Source organism: Ascaphus truei, chromosome 7, assembly GCF_040206685.1.
Source record: "Ascaphus truei isolate aAscTru1 chromosome 7, aAscTru1.hap1, whole genome shotgun sequence".
In the NCBI taxonomy this organism is placed as follows: Eukaryota; Metazoa; Chordata; class Amphibia; order Anura; family Ascaphidae; genus Ascaphus; species Ascaphus truei.
Genome location: NC_134489.1, coordinates 41,948,298 through 41,967,922, shown reverse-complemented (window position 1 = coordinate 41,967,922; position 19,625 = coordinate 41,948,298). Strand labels below are relative to the sequence as shown.

General features: G+C 48.3%; 1 protein-coding gene across 1 annotated transcript in view; it reads left to right on the top strand.

Moving 5' to 3' along the window:
- Window positions 1-1,523: 1,523 nt before the first annotated feature.
- Window positions 1,524-19,625, top strand: part of LOC142499971 (uncharacterized) — a gene marked incomplete at its 3' end in the record, with an annotated part of 40,854 nt that continues 22,752 nt past the window's right edge. Inside the window, exons 1-6 of the mRNA XM_075610029.1 lie at window positions 1,524-3,136; window positions 3,170-7,376; window positions 7,890-9,770; window positions 9,807-10,099; window positions 14,155-14,622; window positions 15,421-15,487. Of these exons, the coding sequence (XP_075466144.1) occupies window positions 1,663-3,136; window positions 3,170-7,376; window positions 7,890-9,770; window positions 9,807-10,099; window positions 14,155-14,622; window positions 15,421-15,487 (8,390 nt within the window). The remainder of the gene's footprint in view (window positions 3,137-3,169; window positions 7,377-7,889; window positions 9,771-9,806; window positions 10,100-14,154; window positions 14,623-15,420; window positions 15,488-19,625) is intronic.

The following is a 19,625-nucleotide window of genomic DNA, read 5'->3' as shown; positions in this document are numbered from 1 at the left end:
ACAGGGGAGACAAAAACGTTGTCTATATATCCAGCCTTCTCTGTAGAATATACACTTCCTAACACATCTGGTTCTTTATGCAAGTGTTGTCTATCTCATTATAGATTAAAAAAAACATCACCATGTCAGACATCATGCAGGCAATCCAGAGGATCCTGGAAATCTTCCAGAAATATTCCCAAAGTCAGCATGCCGGTGATAAACTCACCAGGGAAGAAATGGAGCAGCTCATACAGGTGGAGCTATATGAGGCAATCAAGGTGAGGACACGTGCTGGGATGGGTGTACACTTCACAGATTCACTGTCTCCACATCAATGTATTCATAATACTGTTACACAATAACATTATTACTGCATAAGTCCCTTTCTGCCACTCCTCGGCAAGATGAAAATGGACTAACAGTGCACTTCCAAAATAAAGCTGCCAGACGGAAGCTTATTTACTGCAGTAATGATTTCTTCCAATAGTATAAGATAATATCCATTACCAAGCCATTATGAGCTGTATGTATTGAATACCTTATCGCTGTGGAATCTCTTACGCATGTATTGTAACTGCAGAACCTTAGCATACCTATCCTATGTATGAAAAACTAATATTCCTCTGGTCAGGCATATACATAATAAGCAAATATCTTTAATGAGGGAGATCCATATCACTCTATGTAAATTCTGTTTTTATACAGTTATGAGGTCTCAGGGACCAATCTGCCCCTGTCCTATGACTTGGGTTGTCACGCTGTCCAGTAGAATTCTGTCTTTTCTGCATGTGTGTTTCAAGCTCTCTGCGGATCTTGTAACAATGTTTCCCCTTCACTTCTCATACAACATGTGATATTCTGTTCTGTTCTGTTGCAGAGTACTGGAGACCCAGAGACCATCAACTTAGTAATGAAAGCTCTTGACAGAAATAATGACGGGGAAATTAGCTTTAGTGAATTTATCAACCTGATCTGTGCTGTAGCCAAAGCGTATAACCGACACTTGAAGAAAGGAAACGCCCATGAGCCATGTGGGGCTCACCAACAAGTAACTGGGGCTCCATCTCAACAACAAGCCCAAGTGCCAGCTACACAGCAGCAAGCTACCCCAATGCCACAGCAACAATCAGTTTACATCCTAACCCAACAGCAACCACAAGTTTATACACCAAATCCACAGCAACAGTATTATTATGTACCCAACCTACCTGGACAGTCAGTTTACATACCAGCTGTGCCACAACAGCAAACACAAGCTCAAACACCAAATCAAGTGCCAGCTCAAACACAACCTCAAGTCCCAGCTCAAACACAACCTCAAGTCCCACAAGTACCAGCTCAGGTCCTGGTACAGATACCAACTCAAGTGCCAGCTCAAGTACCAGCTCAAACACCACAAACACCAGCTCAAGCACCACCACAAGTACCAGCTCAGATGCCAGTTCAAGCACCACCACAAGTGCCAGGTCAAGCACCTCCTCAAGCACCACAAATGCCAGCTCAGGGACTAGTTCAAGTAACACCAAAAGTAACTTCTCAGGTGCCAGTTCAAGAACAAGTATATGGAATTTACCCATGGGATTCTTTGGCACCAGTTGTTCAAGTTCCTGCATCACCTCAGGTGACAGTTCAGGCACCACCACAAGTACCAGTCCAGGTACCAGCTTATGAACTTTATCAATGGTTAGCTCAAGCACCAGTTCAAGCACCACCACAGGTACTAACCCAGGTGCCAGTTCAAGCACCACAACAGGCACCAATCCAAATGCCAGTTCAAGCACAACAACAAGTACAAGTCCAGGTGCCAGGTCAAGCACCACCACAAGTACTAGTCCAGGTGCCAGCTCAAGTACCACAACAAGAACTAGTCCAGATGCCGGGTCAAGCACCACAACAAGTACTAGTCCAGGTGCCAGTTCAAGCACCACAATTACCAGTCCAGGTACCACAACAGGTACCAGTCCAGGTGCCAGTTCAAGCACCACAACAAGTACTAGTCCAGATGCCAGGTCAAGCACCACAACAAGTACCAGTTCAGGTACCACAGCAAGTACTAGTCCAGGTGCCAGGTCAAGCACCACAACTAGTACATGTCCTGGTGCCAGGTCAAGCACCACAACAAGTACTAGTCCAGATGCCAGTTCAAGCACCACAACAACTACCAGTCCAGGTACCACAACAAGTACTAGTCCAGGTGCCAGGTCAAGTACCACAACAAGTACATGTCCAGGTGCCAGGTCAAGCACCACAACAAGTACTAGTCCAGATGCCGGGTCAAGCACCACAACAAGTACCAGTCCAGGTGCCAGCTCAAGCACCACAACAAGTACTAGTCCAGATGCCGGGTCAAGCACCACAACAAGTACCAGTCCAGGTACCACAACAAGTACCCGTCCAGGTGCCAGGTCAAGCACCTCAACAAGTACTAGTCCAGATGCCAGTTCAAGCACCACAACAAGTACCAGTCCCGGTACCAGTTCAAGCACCACAAGTATCAGTCCAGGATCCCATTCAAGCACCACAACACGTACAAGTCCAAGTACCACAACAAGTACCTGTCCAGGTGCCAGGTCAAGCACCAGCACAAGTACCAGTCCAGGTGCCACGTCAAGCACCACAACAAGTACTAGTCCAGATTCCAGTTCAAGCACCACAACAAGTACCAGTCCAGGTCCCACAACAAGCACCAGTGCATGTGCCAGTTCAAGGACCACAAGTACCAGTCCAGGCTCCCGTTCAAGCACCACAACAAGTACTAGTCCAGATGCCAGGTCAAGCACCACAACAAACACCAGTTCAGGTACCACAACAAGTACCAGTCCAAGCACCACAAGTACCCGTCCAGGTGCCAGGTCAAGCACCACAACAAGTACTAGTCCAAGTGCCAGGTCAAGCACCACAACAAGCACTAGTCCAGGTGCCAAGTCAAGCACTACAACAAGTACCTTTCCAGGTACCACAACAAATACCAGTCCAGGTGCCAGTTCAAGCACCACAACAAGTACCAGTCCAGGTACCACAACAAGTACCAGTCCAAGTGCCAGTTCAAGCACCACAACAAGTACCAGTGCAGGTACCACAAGTACCAGTCCAATTGCCAGTTCAAGCACCACAACAAGTACCTGTCCAGGTACTACAACAAGTACCAGTTCAGGTGCCAGTTCAAGCACCACAAGTACCAGTCCAGGTGCCAGGTCAAGCACCACAACAACTACTAGTCCAGGTGCCAGTTCAAGCACCACAACAAGTACTGGTCCAGGTGCCAGTTCAAGCACCACAGGTACCAGTCCAGGTACCACAACAAGTGCAAGTCCATTTGCCAGGTCAAGCACCACAACAAGTACTAGTCCAGGTGCCAGGTCAAGCACCACAACAAGTACCAGTCCAGGTGCCAGTTCAAGCACCACAACAAATACCAGTCCAGGTACCACAAGTACCAGTCCAGGTGCCAGTTCAAGCACCACAAGTACCAGTCCAGGTACCACAACAAGTACCACTCCAGGTGCCAGTTCAAGCACCACAACAAGTACCAGTCCAGGTATCACAAGTACCAGTCCAGGTGCCAGTTCAAGCACCACAACAAGTACCAGTCCAGGTACCACAAGTACCAGTCCAGGTGCCAGTTCAAGCACCACAACAAGTACCAGTCCAGGTACTACAAGTACCAGTCCAGGTGCCACAACAAGTACCAGTCCAGGTGCCAGGTCAAGCACCACAACAAGTACTAGTCCAGGTGCCAGTTCAAGCACCACAAGTACCAGTCCAGGTACCACAACAAGTACCAGTCCGGGTGCCAGTTCAAGCACCACAACAAGTACCAGTCCAGGTACCACAAGTACCAGTCCAGGTGCCAGTTCAAGCACCACAACAAGTACCAGTCCAGGTACCACAAGTAGCAGTCCAGGTGCCAGTTCAAGCACCACAAGTACCAGTCCAGATACCACAACAAGTACCAGACCAGGTGCCAGGTCAAGCACCACAACAAGTCCCAGTCCAGGTTACCGTTCAAGCACCACAACAAGTACCAGTCCAGATGCCAGTTCAAGCACCACAAGTACTAGTCCAGATGCCAGTTCAAGCACCACAACAAGTACTAGTCCAGATGCCATGTCAAGCACCACAACAAGTACCAGTCCAGGTAACCCAACAAGTACCAATCCAAGTGCCAGTTCAAGCACCACAATTACCAGTCCAGGTGCCAGGTCAAACACCACAACAAGTACTAGTTCAGGTGCCAGGTCAAGCACCACAACTAGTACTAGTCCAGATGCCAGTTCAAGCACCACAACAAGTACCAGTCCAGGTGCCAGTTCAAGCACCACAACAAGTACTAGTCCAGATGCCTGTTCCAGCACCACAACAGGTACCAGTTCAGGCACTACAACAAGCATCGGTTCAGGTTCCTGTTCAAGCACCACAACAAGAACCAGTCCAGGTTCCTGTTCAAGCACACCAACAAATACTAGTCCAGGTGCCAGTTCAAGTACCACAACAAGTACCTGTCCAGGTGCCAGTTCAAGCACCACAACAAGTACCAGTTCAAGCACCACAACAAGTACCGGTCCAAGTTCCCATTCAAGCACAACAACAAGTACCAGTCCAGGTGCCAGTTCAAGCACCACAACAAGTACCAGTCCAGGTTCCCTTTCAAGCACCACAACAAGTACCAGTCCAGGTGCCAGCTCAAGCACCACAACATGTTCCAGTCCAGGTACCACAACAAGTACTAGTCCAGGTGCCAGGTCAAGCACCACAACAAGTACCAGTCCAGGTACCACAACAAGAACTAGTCCAGATGCCTGTTCAAGCACCACAACAAGTACCAGTCCAGATGCCTGTTCAAGCACCACAACAAGTTCCAGTCCAGGTACCACAACAAGTACCAGTCCAGGTGCTAGGTCAAGCATCACAACAAGTACTAGTCCAGATGCCAGTTCAAGCACCACAACAAGTACCAGTCCAGATGCCTGTTCAAGCACCACAACAAGTTCCAGTCCAGGTACCACAACAAGTACTAGTCCAGATGCCAGTTCAAGCACCACAACAAGTACTAGTCCAGATGCCATGTCAAGCACCACAAGTACCAGTCCAGATACCACAACAAGTACTAGTCCAGGTGCCAGGTCAAGCACCACAACAAGTACTAGTCCAGATGCCAGTTCAAGCACCACAACAAGTACCAATCCAGGTACCACAACAAGTACCAGTCCAGGTGCCAGGCCAAGCACCACAAGTACCAGTCCAGGTACCACAACAAGTACCAGTCCAGGTGCCAATTCAAGCACCACAACAAGTACTAGTCCAGGTACCAGGTCAAGCACCTCAACAAGTACCAGTTCAGGCACCACAACAAGTACTAGTCCAGGTTCCTGTTCAAGGACCACAGCAAGTACCAGTCCAGGTTCCCGTTCAAGCACCACAACAAGTACCAGTCCAGGTGCAAGTTCAAGCACCACAACAAGTACCAGTTCAGGTACCACAACAAGTACCAGCCCAGGTTACCGTTCAAGCACCACAACAAGTACCAGTCCAGGTGCCAGCTCAAGCACCACAACAGGTTCCAGTCCAGGTACCACAACAAGTACTAGTCCAGGTGCCAGGTCAAGCACCACAACAAGTACCAGTCCAGGTACCACAACAAGTACTAATCCAGATGCCAGTTCAAGCACCACAACAAGTACTAGTCCAGGTACCAGGTCAAGCACCTCAACAAGTACCAGTTCAGGAACCACAACAAGTACTAGTCCAGGTTCCTGTTCAAGCACCACAGCAAGTACCAGTCCAGGTTCCCGTTCAAGCACAACAACAAATACTAGTCCAGGTGCCAGTTCAAGTACCACAACAAGTACCAGTCCAGGTGCCAGTTCAAGCACCACAACAAGTACCAGTTCAGGTACCACAACAAGTACCAGCCCAGGTTACCGTTCAAGCACCACAACAAGTACCAGTCCAGGTGCCAGCTCAAGCACCACACCAGGTTCCAGTCCAGGTACCACAACAAGTACCAGTCCAGATGCTAGGTCAAGCATCACAACAAGTACTAGTCCAGATGCCAGTTCAAGCACCACAACAAGTACCAGTCCAGATGCCTGTTCAAGCACCACAACAAGTTCCAGTCCAGGTACCACAACAAGTACTAGTCCAGATGCCAGTTCAAGCACCACAACAAGTACTAGTCCAGATGCCATGTCAAGCACCACAAGTACCAGTCCAGATACCACAACAAGTACTAGTCCAGGTGCCAGGTCAAGCACCACAACAAGTACTAGTCCAGATGCCAGTTCAAGCACCACAACAAGTACCAATCCAGGTACCACAACAAGTACCAGTCCAGGTGCCAGGCCAAGCACCACAAGTACCAGTCCAGGTACCACAACAAGTACCAGTCCAGGTGCCAATTCAAGCACCACAACAAGTACTAGTCCAGGTACCAGGTCAAGCACCTCAACAAGTACCAGTTCAAGCACCACAACAAGTACTAGTCCAGGTTCCTGTTCAAGGACCACAACAAGTACCAGTCCAGGTGCCAGTTCAAGCACCACAACAAGTACCAGTTCAGGTACCACAACAAGTACCAGCCCAGGTTACCGTTCAAGCACCACAACAAGTACCAGTCCAGGTGCCAGCTCAAGCACCACAACAGGTTCCAGTCCAGGTACCACAACAAGTACTAGTCCAGGTGCCAGGTCAAGCACCACAACAAGTACCAGTCCAGGTACCACAACAAGTACTAATCCAGATGCCAGTTCAAGCACCACAACAAGTACTAGTCCAGGTACCAGGTCAAGCACCTCAACAAGTACCAGTTCAGGAACCACAACAAGTACTAGTCCAGGTTCCTGTTCAAGCACCACAGCAAGTACCAGTCCAGGTTCCCGTTCAAGCACAACAACAAATACTAGTCCAGGTGCCAGTTCAAGTACCACAACAAGTACCAGTCCAGGTGCCAGTTCAAGCACCACAACAAGTACCAGTTCAGGTACCACAACAAGTACCAGCCCAGGTTACCGTTCAAGCACCACAACAAGTACCAGTCCAGGTGCCAGCTCAAGCACCACACCAGGTTCCAGTCCAGGTACCACAACAAGTACCAGTCCAGATGCCAGGTCAAGCACCACAACAAGTACCAGTCCAGGTGCCAGCTCAAGCACCACAACAAGTTCCAGTCCAGGTACCACAACAAGTACTAGTCCAGGTGCCAGGTCAAGCACCACAACAAGTACCAGTCCAGGTACCACAACAAGTACTAGTCCAGATACCAGTTCAAGCACCACAACAAGTACCAGTCCAGATGCCAGTTCAAGCACCACAACAAGTACTAGTCCAGATGCCATGTCAAGCATCACAACAAGTACCAGTCCAGGTACCACAGCAAGTACTAGTCCAGGTGCCAGGTCAAGCACCACAAGTACCAGTCCTGGTACCACAACAAGTACCAGTCCAGGTGCCATTTCAAGCACCACAACAAGTACTAGTCCAGGTACCAGGTCAAGCACCTCAACAAGTACCAGTTCAGGTTCCCATTCAAGCACAACAACAAATACTAGTCCAGGTGCCAGTTCAAGTACCACAACAAGTACCAGTCCAGGTGCCAGTTCAAGCACCACAACAAGTACCAGTCCAGGTGCCAGTTCAAGCACCACAACAAGTACCAGTTCAGGTACCACAACAAGTACCAGCCCAGGTTACCGTTCACGCACCACAACAAGTACCAGTCCAGGTGCCAGCTCAAGCACCACAACAGGTTCCAGTCCAGGTACCACAACAAGTACTAGATCAGTTGCCAGTTCAAGCACTACAACAAGTACCAGTTCAGGTAACACAACAAGTACCAGTCCAGGTTACCGTTCAAGCACCACAACAAGTTCCAGTCCAGGTACCACAACAAGTACTAGTCCAGGTGCCAGGTCAAGCACCACAACAAGTACCAGTCCAGGTACCACAACAAGTACTAGTCCAGATGCCAGTTCAAGCACCACAACAAGTTCCAGTCCAGGTACCACAACAAGTACCAGTCCAGGTGCCAGGTCAAGCACCACAACAAGTACTAGTCCAGATGCCAGTTCAAGCACCACAACAAGTACTAGTCCAGATGCCATGTCAAGCACCACAACAAGTACCAGTCCAGGTACCACAACAAGTACCAGTCCAGGTGCCATTTCAAGCACCACAACAAGTACTAGTCCAGGTACCAGGTCAAGCACCACAACAAGTACCAGTTCAGGCACCACAACAAGTACCAGTCCAGGTTCCCGTTCAAGCACAACAACAAATACTAGTCCAGGTGCCAGTTCAAGTACCACAACAAGTACCAGTCCAGGTGCCTGTTCAAGTACCACAACAAGTACCAGTTCAGGTACCACAACAAGTTCCAGTCCAGGTGCCAGGTCAAGCACCACAACAAGTACCAGTTCAGGTACCACAACAAGTACTAGTCCAGATGCTAGTTCAAGCACCACATCAAGTTCCAGTCCAGGTACCACAACAAGTACCAGTCCAGGTGCCAGGTCAAGCACCACAACAAGTACTAGTCCAGATGCCAGTTCAAGCACCACAACAAGTACTAGTCCAGATGCCATGTCAAGCATCACAACAAGTACCAGTCCAGGTACCACAGCAAGTACTAGTCCAGGTGCCAGGTCAAGCACCACAACAATTACCAGTCCAGGTACCACAGCAAGTACCAGTCCAGGTGCCAGGTCAAGCACCACAAGTACCAGTCCAGGTACCACAACAAGTACCAGTCCAGGTGCCATTTCAAGCACCACAACAAGTACTAGTCCAGGTACCAGGTCAAGCACCTCAACAAGTATCAGTTCAGGCACCACAACAAGTACTAGTCCAGGTTCCTGTTCAAGCACCACAGAAAGTACCAGTCCAGGTTCCCGTTCAAGCACAACAACAAATACTAGTCCAGGTGCCAGTTCAAGTACCACAACAAGTACCAGTCCAGGTGCCAGTTCAAGCACCACAACAAGTACCAGTCCAGGTGCCAGTTCAAGCACCACAACAAGTACCAGTACAGGTACCACAACAAGTACCAGCCCAGGTTACCGTTCACGCACCACAACAAGTACCAGTCCAGGTGCCAGCTCAAGCACCACAACAGGTTCCAGTCCAGGTACCACAACAAGTACTAGATCAGTTGCCAGTTCAAGCACTACAACAAGTACCAGTTCAGGTACCACAACAAGTACCAGTCCAGGTTACCGTTCAAGCACCACAACAAGTTCCAGTCCAGGTACCACAACAAGTACTAGTCCAGGTGCCAGGTCAAGCACCACAACAAGTACCAGTCCAGGTACCACAACAAGTACTAGTCCAGATGCCAGTTCAAGCACCACAACAAGTTCCAGTCCAGGTACCACAACAAGTACCAGTCCAGGTGCCAGGTCAAGCACCACAACAAGTACTAGTCCAGATGCCAGTTCAAGCACCACAACATGTACTAGTCCAGATGCCATGTCAAGCACCACAACAAGTACCAGTCCAGGTACCACAACAAATACCAGTCCAGGTGCCATTTCAAGCACCACAACAAGTACTAGTCCAGGTACCAGGTCAAGCACCACAACAAGTACCAGTTCAGGCACCACAGCAAGTACCAGTCCAGGTTCCCGTTCAAGCACAACAACAAATACTAGTCCAGGTGCCAGTTCAAGTACCACAACAAGTACCAGTCCAGGTGCCAGTTCAAGCACCACAACAAGTACCAGTTCAGGTACCACAACAAGTACCAGCCCAGGTTACCGTTCAAGCACCGCAACAAGTTCCAGTCCAGGTGCCAGGTAAAGCACCACAACAAGTACCAGTCCAGGTGCCAGGTCAAGCACCACAACAAGTACCAGTTCAGGTACCACAACAAGTACTAGTCCAGATGCCTGTTCAAGCACCACAACAAGTACCAGTCCAGGTTCCCGTTCAAGCACAACAACAAATACTAGTCCAGGTGCCAGTTCAAGTACCACAACAAGTACCAGTCCAGGTGCCAGTTCAAGCACCACAACAAGTACCAGTACAGGTTCCCATTCAAGCACCACAATACATACTAGTTCAGTTGCCAGTTCAAGCACCACAACAAGTACCAGTTCAGGTACCACAACAAGTACCAGTCCAGGTTAATGTTCAAGCACCACAACAAGTTCCAGTCCAGATGCCAGGTCAAGCACCACAACAAGTACTAGTCCAGATGCCAGTTCATGCACCACAACAAGTTCCAGTCCAGATGCCAGGTCAAGCACCACAACAAGTACTAGTCCAGATGCCAGTTCATGCACCACAACAAGTACCAGTCCAGGTGCCAGCTCAAGCCCCACAAGTACTAGTCCAGATGCCAGTTCAAGCACCACAACAAGTTCCAGTCCAAGTACCACAACAAGTACTAGTCCAGGTGCCAGGTCAAGAACCACAACAAGTACCAGTCCAGGTGCCAGTTCAAGCACCACAGCAAGTACTAGTCCAGGTTCCTGTTCAAACACTACAACAAGTACCAATCCAAGTGCCAGCTCAATCACAAGTACCAGTTCAAGTGCCAGTTCAAGCTTTCCCACAAGTACCAGCCCAGATGCCAGCTCAAGAACTCCCACAAATACCAGTTCAAATACCACCACAGGTACCAGCTTATGGAATTTGCCAATGGGCAACTCTAGCACCAGCTGTTCCTGTATCAACTCATGTGCCAGTTCAACCCCCACGTAAAGGACATTCCCACGGAGCGAAACAAATTCAATTTCAAACACAGCCATGCGGATGCAAAACATGGAATGGATCCTGGGGGCCCAAGAAATACTAATGAGCAGTAATGATGCTACAGTCTGCAACAGGGGTGTTCAATTCCAGTCCTCAAGACCTCCCAACAGGTCAGGTTGTTAGGATATCCTTGCTTCAGCACAGGTGGCTCAATCAGTGGCTCCGTCTTTGACTGAGCCACTGATTGAGCCACCTGTGCTGAAGCTGGGATATCCTTAAAGCCTGACCTGTTGGGGGGTCTTGAGGATTGACGTTGAGCACCCCTAGACTACAATTTGTAGATCACAGCAACTAAATGCCTCTGAGCTGAATCTTCCACTGCGAGGAGAGAGCTGCTTAGCAAACCTTTCCCCCTTTGCCTCTCCTTCGAATCTGATTTCCTAACGTTTCTTGTAGTAGCAAAAGAAAAGCAATAAAAAAAAAACCTGTAATAAAATCCTGTGTTCTATATTTTTATTTTTTCAATCGAATTGACATGAAACCTATCGCAGCTGAAGGGCCGAATCACACACAGCTAGTTTGGGGTCATTCTCATTCCCCTACTCAGTGACAAGATATTCAATCTTCCTGTGGCTGCATCACAGAAACGTGTTACAATCAAGGTCTCTGCCACCTCTGAGTAGACCCCCCCCCCCCCCCATAAAATAGACTTTGCAGAGTCTGGTTAAGTAGGGAGGGGATACAGGGGTTAAAGAAAACTAATCTAAATATTCACATTGTCTCTTCCGCTGAGCAAACAAACCCCCAGAAATCACTACATTGGAAACACAAACTTTCATAAACTTTGAAAATATTTCCCAGAAAGGGTAGTGGATATGTGCAGCAACCGCCCAGCACAGGGTGTTGCAGTTAGAAAATGTAAAAAAAAAATGCTTGGGATAGGCAACTCTAGTCCTCAAGGGCCACCAGCAGGTCTGGTTTTCAGGATATCCCTGCTTCTGCACAGGTGGTGCAGTCTTTGACTGAGAAACTGATTGAGCCACCTGTGCTGAAGCAGGGATATCCTGAAAACCTGACCTGTTGGTGGCCCTTGAGGACTGGAGTTGCCCACCCCCTGTGCTACACAGAAGGCTACCCTAGATATAAAAGCAAACCAAGGATGAAACAGAGTGTAAGGTGTTAGACTGGGGTGGGGTCATGAAATGGTTCCTATCTGCCGATCCGATGTAAAGTGCTCATTATGTGGTCCCTGGATCCTGCCGGCTGTGAGCCGACCCAAGATGCAGGAATATCTGCAGCGCAAGGTGTGTATGTGTCCAACACCCTCGATCCCTTTCTCTCTGAGAACCAACCACAAAAAGCAGGGGCGTTATCACCCCCAGACTGGGGAAAGTGAAGCAAGTTAAACCCTTTCCAAGGTTAAGATTGCAAAAACTTGAAAGGTGTAAGTCAGGGGGCTCATCTCCCCTCCCCCCGAGGGACTTACTGCATGGGTGCTCAACTCCAGTCCTCAAGGCACGGCTTTAAATGACGTTGCGGGTCACGTCACGTGACCCCACCGTGTCATTTGACGCGCGTTGCCATGGCGACCCGTGACGTCACATGACCCCGCGGCGTCATTTGACAGCTTGTTGCCATTGTATTGTATGTCTTTATTTATATAGCGCCAAAAGTGTACTCGGCGCTTCACAAAGAATACAGTACAGGGAATTATAATAATACAATAAGCGCAGCAAAATCAAACAATAGGAAAGGAAATCCCTGCCCCGAAGAGCTTACAATCTAAGAGGTATGGTGGGAGACTTACAGAGACAGCAGGTGAGGGAATAAGTGCTGTGTATGGCAGTGCTTGGCCACAATGGGTGGTAGGAGTGGCTGAGTGTGGGACAGTAACCATGAGTGCAGGCTGTTGGGATGCTTAACTTGTAGGGTGAGTTTTAAGGTTAGTCAGTATTAAATCAGAAGGTTAACATAATTTACATGGGAAGAGATGGCAGGCTGCATGAGTGAGATCAGTTGTATGTGTCTTGGTTCAGGCTTAGGGTAGATCCCCAGCAGCAGGAAGGAGTAGATAGAGGGTGTGAATAGAGGATTTGTTTGGGTGCTTTTTATTGAGGGATAAAGAAGTTGTTGGGAGAGAGGTGTATAAATAATGGTGCAGTGGGGAGTGGGGAAATTGGAGAGAACAGAGACGTTCACAAAGCAGTGAGGAAACAGTAAGCAAAAAAATCAATAGGGTGGGCATAGTGAGATGCAGGAGGAGAGACTTCCCAGGTACTGGAGGACAGGAAGGGTACAAAGAATCACAGCATTTAGAAAATCAAGTTCTCACAGCTGCAGGGTTGTTGTGCAGAGTCCAGATCTTCCTCCAATCTTCACCTCCAATTTCAACTCCAAAATGAACTCCAGACACTTTCAATGTTACACTTTAAGATGTTGCACAGCCATATCATGCCATGGCAACGTGTTGCCGAAGACCCGGCTACCAGCAGGTAAGTGAGGTTACAGAGGCCTCACAGCTCCCCCGGCATTAAATTAAATGCCTGGGTTGAAGAGCGCAGGGCCTCTGTAACAGCCCACGCCCCCCCTGCAAATTCCCCCCCCCCCCCCCCCCCCCGGTTTGCGCACCGCTGCCGTAAGCGTGGCTTCAGTTTCTTCAGGCTACAAATTGTACGCAGACCTGTCACAAATGGTATTTGTAATTACTGTGCAGAGTAAGAAATCTCTTTAGCGTTTCCGTCCTCTGATCCAACACTGACTCCTGCCGCCTGAACCGGTATTACAAGATGCAATGACTGCTGGGTTATGGTTATGCCTGGAACAAGATGCAATGACTGCTGGGTTATGGTTATGCCTGGAACAAGATGCAATGACTGCTGGGTTATGGTTATGCCTGGAACAAGATGCAATGACTGCTGGTTATAGTTATGCCTGGAACAAGATGCAATGACTGCTGGGTTATGGATATGCCTGGAACAAGATGCAATGACTGCTGGGTTATGGTTATGCCTGGAACAAGATGCAATGACTGCTGGGTTATGGTTATGCCTGGAACAAGATGCAATGACTGCTGGGTTATGGTTATGCCTGGAACAAGATGCAATGACTGCTGGGTTATGGTTATGCCTGGAACAAGATGCAATGACTGCTGGGTTATGTTTATCCCTGGCATATCAACTGGTAAAAAAACATCCTGAATCACTTTAGCCGAAGACCTGAACTCGCTCCGCCTGGGGTCACTTCCGAGTAATCGCAAAGCTGAAATGAGAAGGCTTTGCATTTTCTGCCTCGTTTTGATGCCAAACGTGTAGCTGCAGAGTAGTTTTTAGCCTCCTTCCTACAGCCGGGCGTTGCATTTGGAAGTGAAAGGTTTAAATATCCCCTTTTGTTTGGTAAACTGTTCCGTAAATAAAAATACAACTTGTGGTGCATTCTCATATCTCAGACAAGTCTGCCATCCTGTCCTTCCCCATTATCTCTTAGCAAAGTGTAAACTGGCCCAAATTCCTGCATGGAACTTTGGGGAGGTTGGTAGGATCGAGGTCGGTAGGATCGAGGTCGGTAAGATCGAGGTCGGCAGGATTGAGGTTGGCAGGATCGTGGTCGTAAGGATCGAGGTCGGCAGGATCAAGGTCGGTAAGATCAAGGTCGGTTGGATCGAGGTCGGCAGGATCGAGGTCGGTAAGATTGAGGTCGGCAGGATCGAGGTCGGCAGGATCGAGGTCTGCAGGATCGAGGTCGGTAAGATCAAGGTCGGTTGGATCGAGGTTGGTAAGATAGAGGTCGGTAAGATCGAGGTCGGCTGGATCGAGGTCGGCTGGATCGAGGTCGGCTGGATCGAGGTCGGTTGGATCGAAATCGGTTGGATCGAGGTCGGATGGATCGAGGTCGGTAGGATCGAGGTCGGTAGAATCGAGGTCGGTAGAATCGAGGTCGGTAGAATCGCGGTCGGTAAGATCAAAGTCAGTATGATCGACGTCCATCTTCCTGAGAAGATGATAATAACTTTAAGGCCATGACACTGGTGGAACCAGTCACGCCACCGAAATGATGTCCAACAGAAAGGCCCCAAGCGGAGTTCAACCGTCCCTCCAGAACCAAATAAACCAAGGATAGCGTAAGAAATATTTAAAGTTAGGGCCTTCCAGCACAAGCGGCCGTTTTCGGACAGAATTAGCCATTGAAATCAGTCGAGAATGTCGTAGAATAAAGAATCAAGCTTCTTTTTTTGTTTGCCACTGTATGTTGAGCAGGACCTGGCACAAGTAAGGGCCTTGCACAGGTAAGGGCCTTGCACAGGTAAGGGCCTTGCACAGGTAAGGGCCTTGCACAGGTAAGGGCCTTGCACAGGTAAGGGCCTTGCACACGTAAGGTACCTGCCCCGCTCTAATTTTTCCTCATTCGGTTAAGGCAGGGGTTCTCAACTCAACTCAAGATCCCCAGGATATCTCTGCTTCACCACAGGTGGCTCAACCAGTTCCTGCTTCAGCACAGGTAGCTCAACCAGTCTCTGCTTCAGTACAGGTGGCTCAATCAGTCCCTGCTTCAGCACAGGTGGCTCTTCAACTGAGCCACTGATTGAGCCACCAGTGCTGAAGCAGGGATATCCTAAAAACCTGACCTCTTTGAGGGTTTTGAGGACTGGATTTGATAACCCCTGGTCTGAGGGTGGAATAAACCGAATAATAATTTAAAAAAAGGTGCACAGCAATCACTATATCGGTTTTGTGAAATTTTTCCCCAATAAAGTTACGTTGAAAAGTGCATGCTCGCCCTATAATCACTTTGCGAGCCAATCAGCAGTTGGATCTATGAGGTAGGAGGGTAAAACGGATGAAGCTCCACCTTGGAGACCTGAAGCAGCCATGTTGTGTGTGGCAGGAAACTCGAGACACAGAGAGAGACAGACACAGAGAGACAGAGAGTGACAGACACAGAGACAGCGAGTGACAGACACAGAGACAGAGAGTGACAGACACAGAGAGACAGAGAGTGACAGACACAGAGAGACAGAGAGTGACAGATGCAGAGACACAGAGAGTGACAGACACAGAGAGACAGACTGTGTGTTTGTATGTGAACTTTTTCTTTCCAGCTGCTACTGAAATTAGGGGGTCACCTTATATTCCGGTTCACCCAATAATAGGACAAATACAGTAATTCCAAAAAGTAAAATAGGATCCAGCCTTCCCTGAGCCAAAGAAATATAAATTGATATGAGTGGAACACAATCAATGAAATAGTTAGGGGGCAGGGACGGGCTGGTCAGAGGGGAAATTGCCTACAGATTTTCTGGGGCTCGAGCCTACAGCTTTGCCTGGACTTCTTCCCCTCCCCCCCCCCCCTGTGTCAGCGCCCCGCCCTCTTCCTCCTCACCCCCCGCATGTTTGCGGCCTTGCGAGCCCTCCCCTTTCACACCTGTATTTATCTCACTCTCACTCTTTTACTCTTTTACACCCATGTTTGCCATCACTCTGGGTTTGACCTGGAAACTACAGGTTTCTCCCATGTATCTCCGGGCTACGGGTAAATCTCAGCAAAATGGCTACCCGATGTCTAATGGCAACACATTGCCATGACAACGGGACGCTATGTGGTGTCACATGATGCCCTGTTGCCATGACAATGGGACACTACGTGACGTCACCATCATGCGGCATTAAGTTGCCATGACAATGGGGCGTTGCGTGACGCCACATCCCGGCACCATAGGGCGTTCCATTGCCATGGTAACTTGATGCAGCGGGACGCGAGTTGTCATGGCAACGCGTGCAATTTGGTTGTCGCAGGGCCATGTGACTGGACCTTGCAGGGGGAGATGATGCTGGTAAAAGAAATTAGTATATAAATAAAATAAATAAATGTAAACAATTTTATTGCAAAATGTCTCCGGGTTAGCCTTTAATAGAAAGTGGCAGCCCTGTTTGCACCCCTCTCCTCCCCTCCTCACACTCATTTCCTCCTCCCCTGGCCACACACTCAATTCCTCCCAATACCCATACAACCCCCTCCCATGCCCCTCCCTGTACACACACAATACCCCCCCTCCCAATACAAAACTACCCCCTCAAATACAGGCACCACTAGCCCCCCCAGATGCAACCCCCCCCTCCCCCACTAGATATTAATTAGTAGCAATTGTATACAGGTACAATAATATTGGCTAAATTAGCGTTGAATAGTGTCCTAATAAAATGCACTGCATAGTGGCAATGGTTGTAATTATAACAGGTGGTTAATTATATAATTCACTCAACAGTAAGAGGTGTTGATATAATACACTTTGCGTACGGGTGAATTATCAGATGGGGACACCAAACTAAGTCAGTGCCTCTCAGGCAGAGTAATATAACCTGCTGTGCAAGTACTGAGGGTCATTTTCAACGCTAATTTAGCCAATATATTTGTACCTATATCTCCTTTACAATTGCTACTAATTAATTAAGTACTGTCTACTAGCTTGTCACTACTGATTAGGGTGACCAGATGTCCCGGTTTAGCCGGGACAGTCCCGGTTTTTATGGCTCTGTCCCTGCTCTTATCCCGTTGGCCGCGCATGTGTGATCGGCACTTGCTAACTGCACATGCACGAAGAGCCCTTGCCAACTGCGCATGCGTGATCGACACTTGCTGACCACGCATGAGCAATCTGTGTTTGCCGGTCACTCATGCGCATGGGCAGCCGGCAAGTACCGATCACGCATGCGCAGTTGGCAAGCGCTCTTCGCACGTGTGCAGTCGGCAAGTCAGACTGCGCATACGTGACATTTCTCCCATTTTTTTCTGGGACAAATCTGGTCACCCTACTACTGATAATCTTGCTAGTTGGCACCATACTTACACAGAGTCCTACCAGAGATTGAGAAACTGATTGAGTCACCTGGGCTGAAGCAGGGATATCCTTGAAACCTTATCGGTTGGTGGCCCTTGAGAACTGGAGTCCCAACACCCAACTGTATATAACCAGGGTTGCCACCTTCGACTGAAAGCCAACCTGCAGATTTATTTATTTTTTAAAAGCACTTACCCCTGGTGTCCTCCCGGCATCTTCCCCCTGCAACTCACTTCAATATGGCTGCGCGGCATCCTGGCGTCACGCGGCATCACGCTGCCATGACAACACGGCGCTACATGACATTGCAATGTCACGTAGCGTATCGTTGTCATGGCAACGGGCGTCATGTGACGCTGCTACTTCAAGTGGCGTTCCTGTTGGCATGGCAACGCGGCACTATTTGCCACCGCACAGCCAAATTGCCAGTATTTGCAGGGGGAAGATGCCAGGAGACGTTGCCACCCCCGGCGCTGTCACCATCGCCACCGCCCGCCCAAGGTTTACTAGGTAAACCCGTAGCCTGGAGACGTGGCCAAAAACCCGTAGTCTCCGGGTGAAACCCGGAGTGGTGGCGACCCTGTATATAACCTGGCAGGTACTTATGCTGCCATCATACAGTGCCTTTCAGTTAGACATTTAGGTTCATTTCAAGTGCTAATTGAGCCAATATTATTGCACCCTGTCTAACAAGTGGGAATTAAAATATTATCATTTTATTTTGGTCAAAAGTTTTTAAATACATTTATTAAAAGTTATATTTTATGTAGTGGTGTACATAAAAGTAATTTCCTTTCGGTGGACATTTCTTTCCCCACCAATTTGTTCCGATATTATAATGTAACAAGCATTTTTTGTTTCTATAGCAACCATTTACAAAGTCACATCCCCTGCCTGTTCTGAAACAGTCTCGGGCACACCCCTTTTTGAACCCTGCCCTCTCTCTAGCAGTGTACCAATTGTATCTAGTGACTGCCTGGTCACATGATCTTCCCCACAGAACTTTGTCAGTGCAGCAGAAGAGGACCAAAGATGCAGTCATTTAGTGAACCCCCGAGTTGAATCTTCGCAGATCGATCAGCAAGTTAGCTAATTACTTATCATTGTGTGGATTGTATTGATGCACATATTAATGGGGGAAAATTCAAGTAAATAAAACCCGGCAGTTGGACTGCTGCTTTAAAATGGGATGATAAATAAAGACGATATGGGTGAAAAGAAGATTCTCTATAAATATGGACATTTCCAATCACATACTGTATGACCCTGAACCTCGTGCATCAAAAGTGACCAACTTCGTAGCTGATCATTTGGAGACATCGATGACGTTACTCCCCAAAAATCACTAAAGAAAATGTTTTAATATTAAAATGAATGTGATAAGCAAACACTGATAATTTTAGCTTCACGGCGTCGTCTCTGTATATAACAGCATTAGTATAGTATAGCGCTTTCATTCATTTCACTTTCAGGATTATATTTTCAATGGTCCCTTCAGTCATAATAATACAACTATTTCTCCATTTTGGGGACTCTTAAACATGACATCGCTTAGCACAGGGGTGGGAAACTCCAGTACTCTAGGGCCACCAACAGGACAGGATTTAAGGATACCCCTGCTTCAGCACAAGTGGCTCAGTCTTTGACCCAAAGAGAGAGAGTGTGAGTGTAGACAGGAGAGTAAGGGGGAAGAGAGAAGGGGCAGAGTGTAAGGAGGGAACACAGGGGGAGATTGTAAGGTGAGAGGGGGAAGGAGTGTAAGGGGGGAGGGGGGAATAGAGAGATGGGGTGTAAGGGGGGTAAGAGATAGGGGGAGAGGTTAGGGGTTCCCCAGAATATTACAATCTAATTCTAGGATTCATTAACCAAAAAAGGTTGATAACCACTGATCTAAACCGTGCTAAGGAAAGACATATGATGCTAGTTAGAACCCAAGCAGCATAAATCAGGGCATGGAACAAAAATAACAAGGTTCAAAAATGATGAATAATATGCACATTTGCTGGACAAGCTCTGACCCCACACAGAGGCTCTGTTAACAAGTCAAATAAACATTCGTAATCTTTGCTTTAAGCATGATTACATTTGTTTAAGGTAGACAATAATATTTGTTGACAAAATG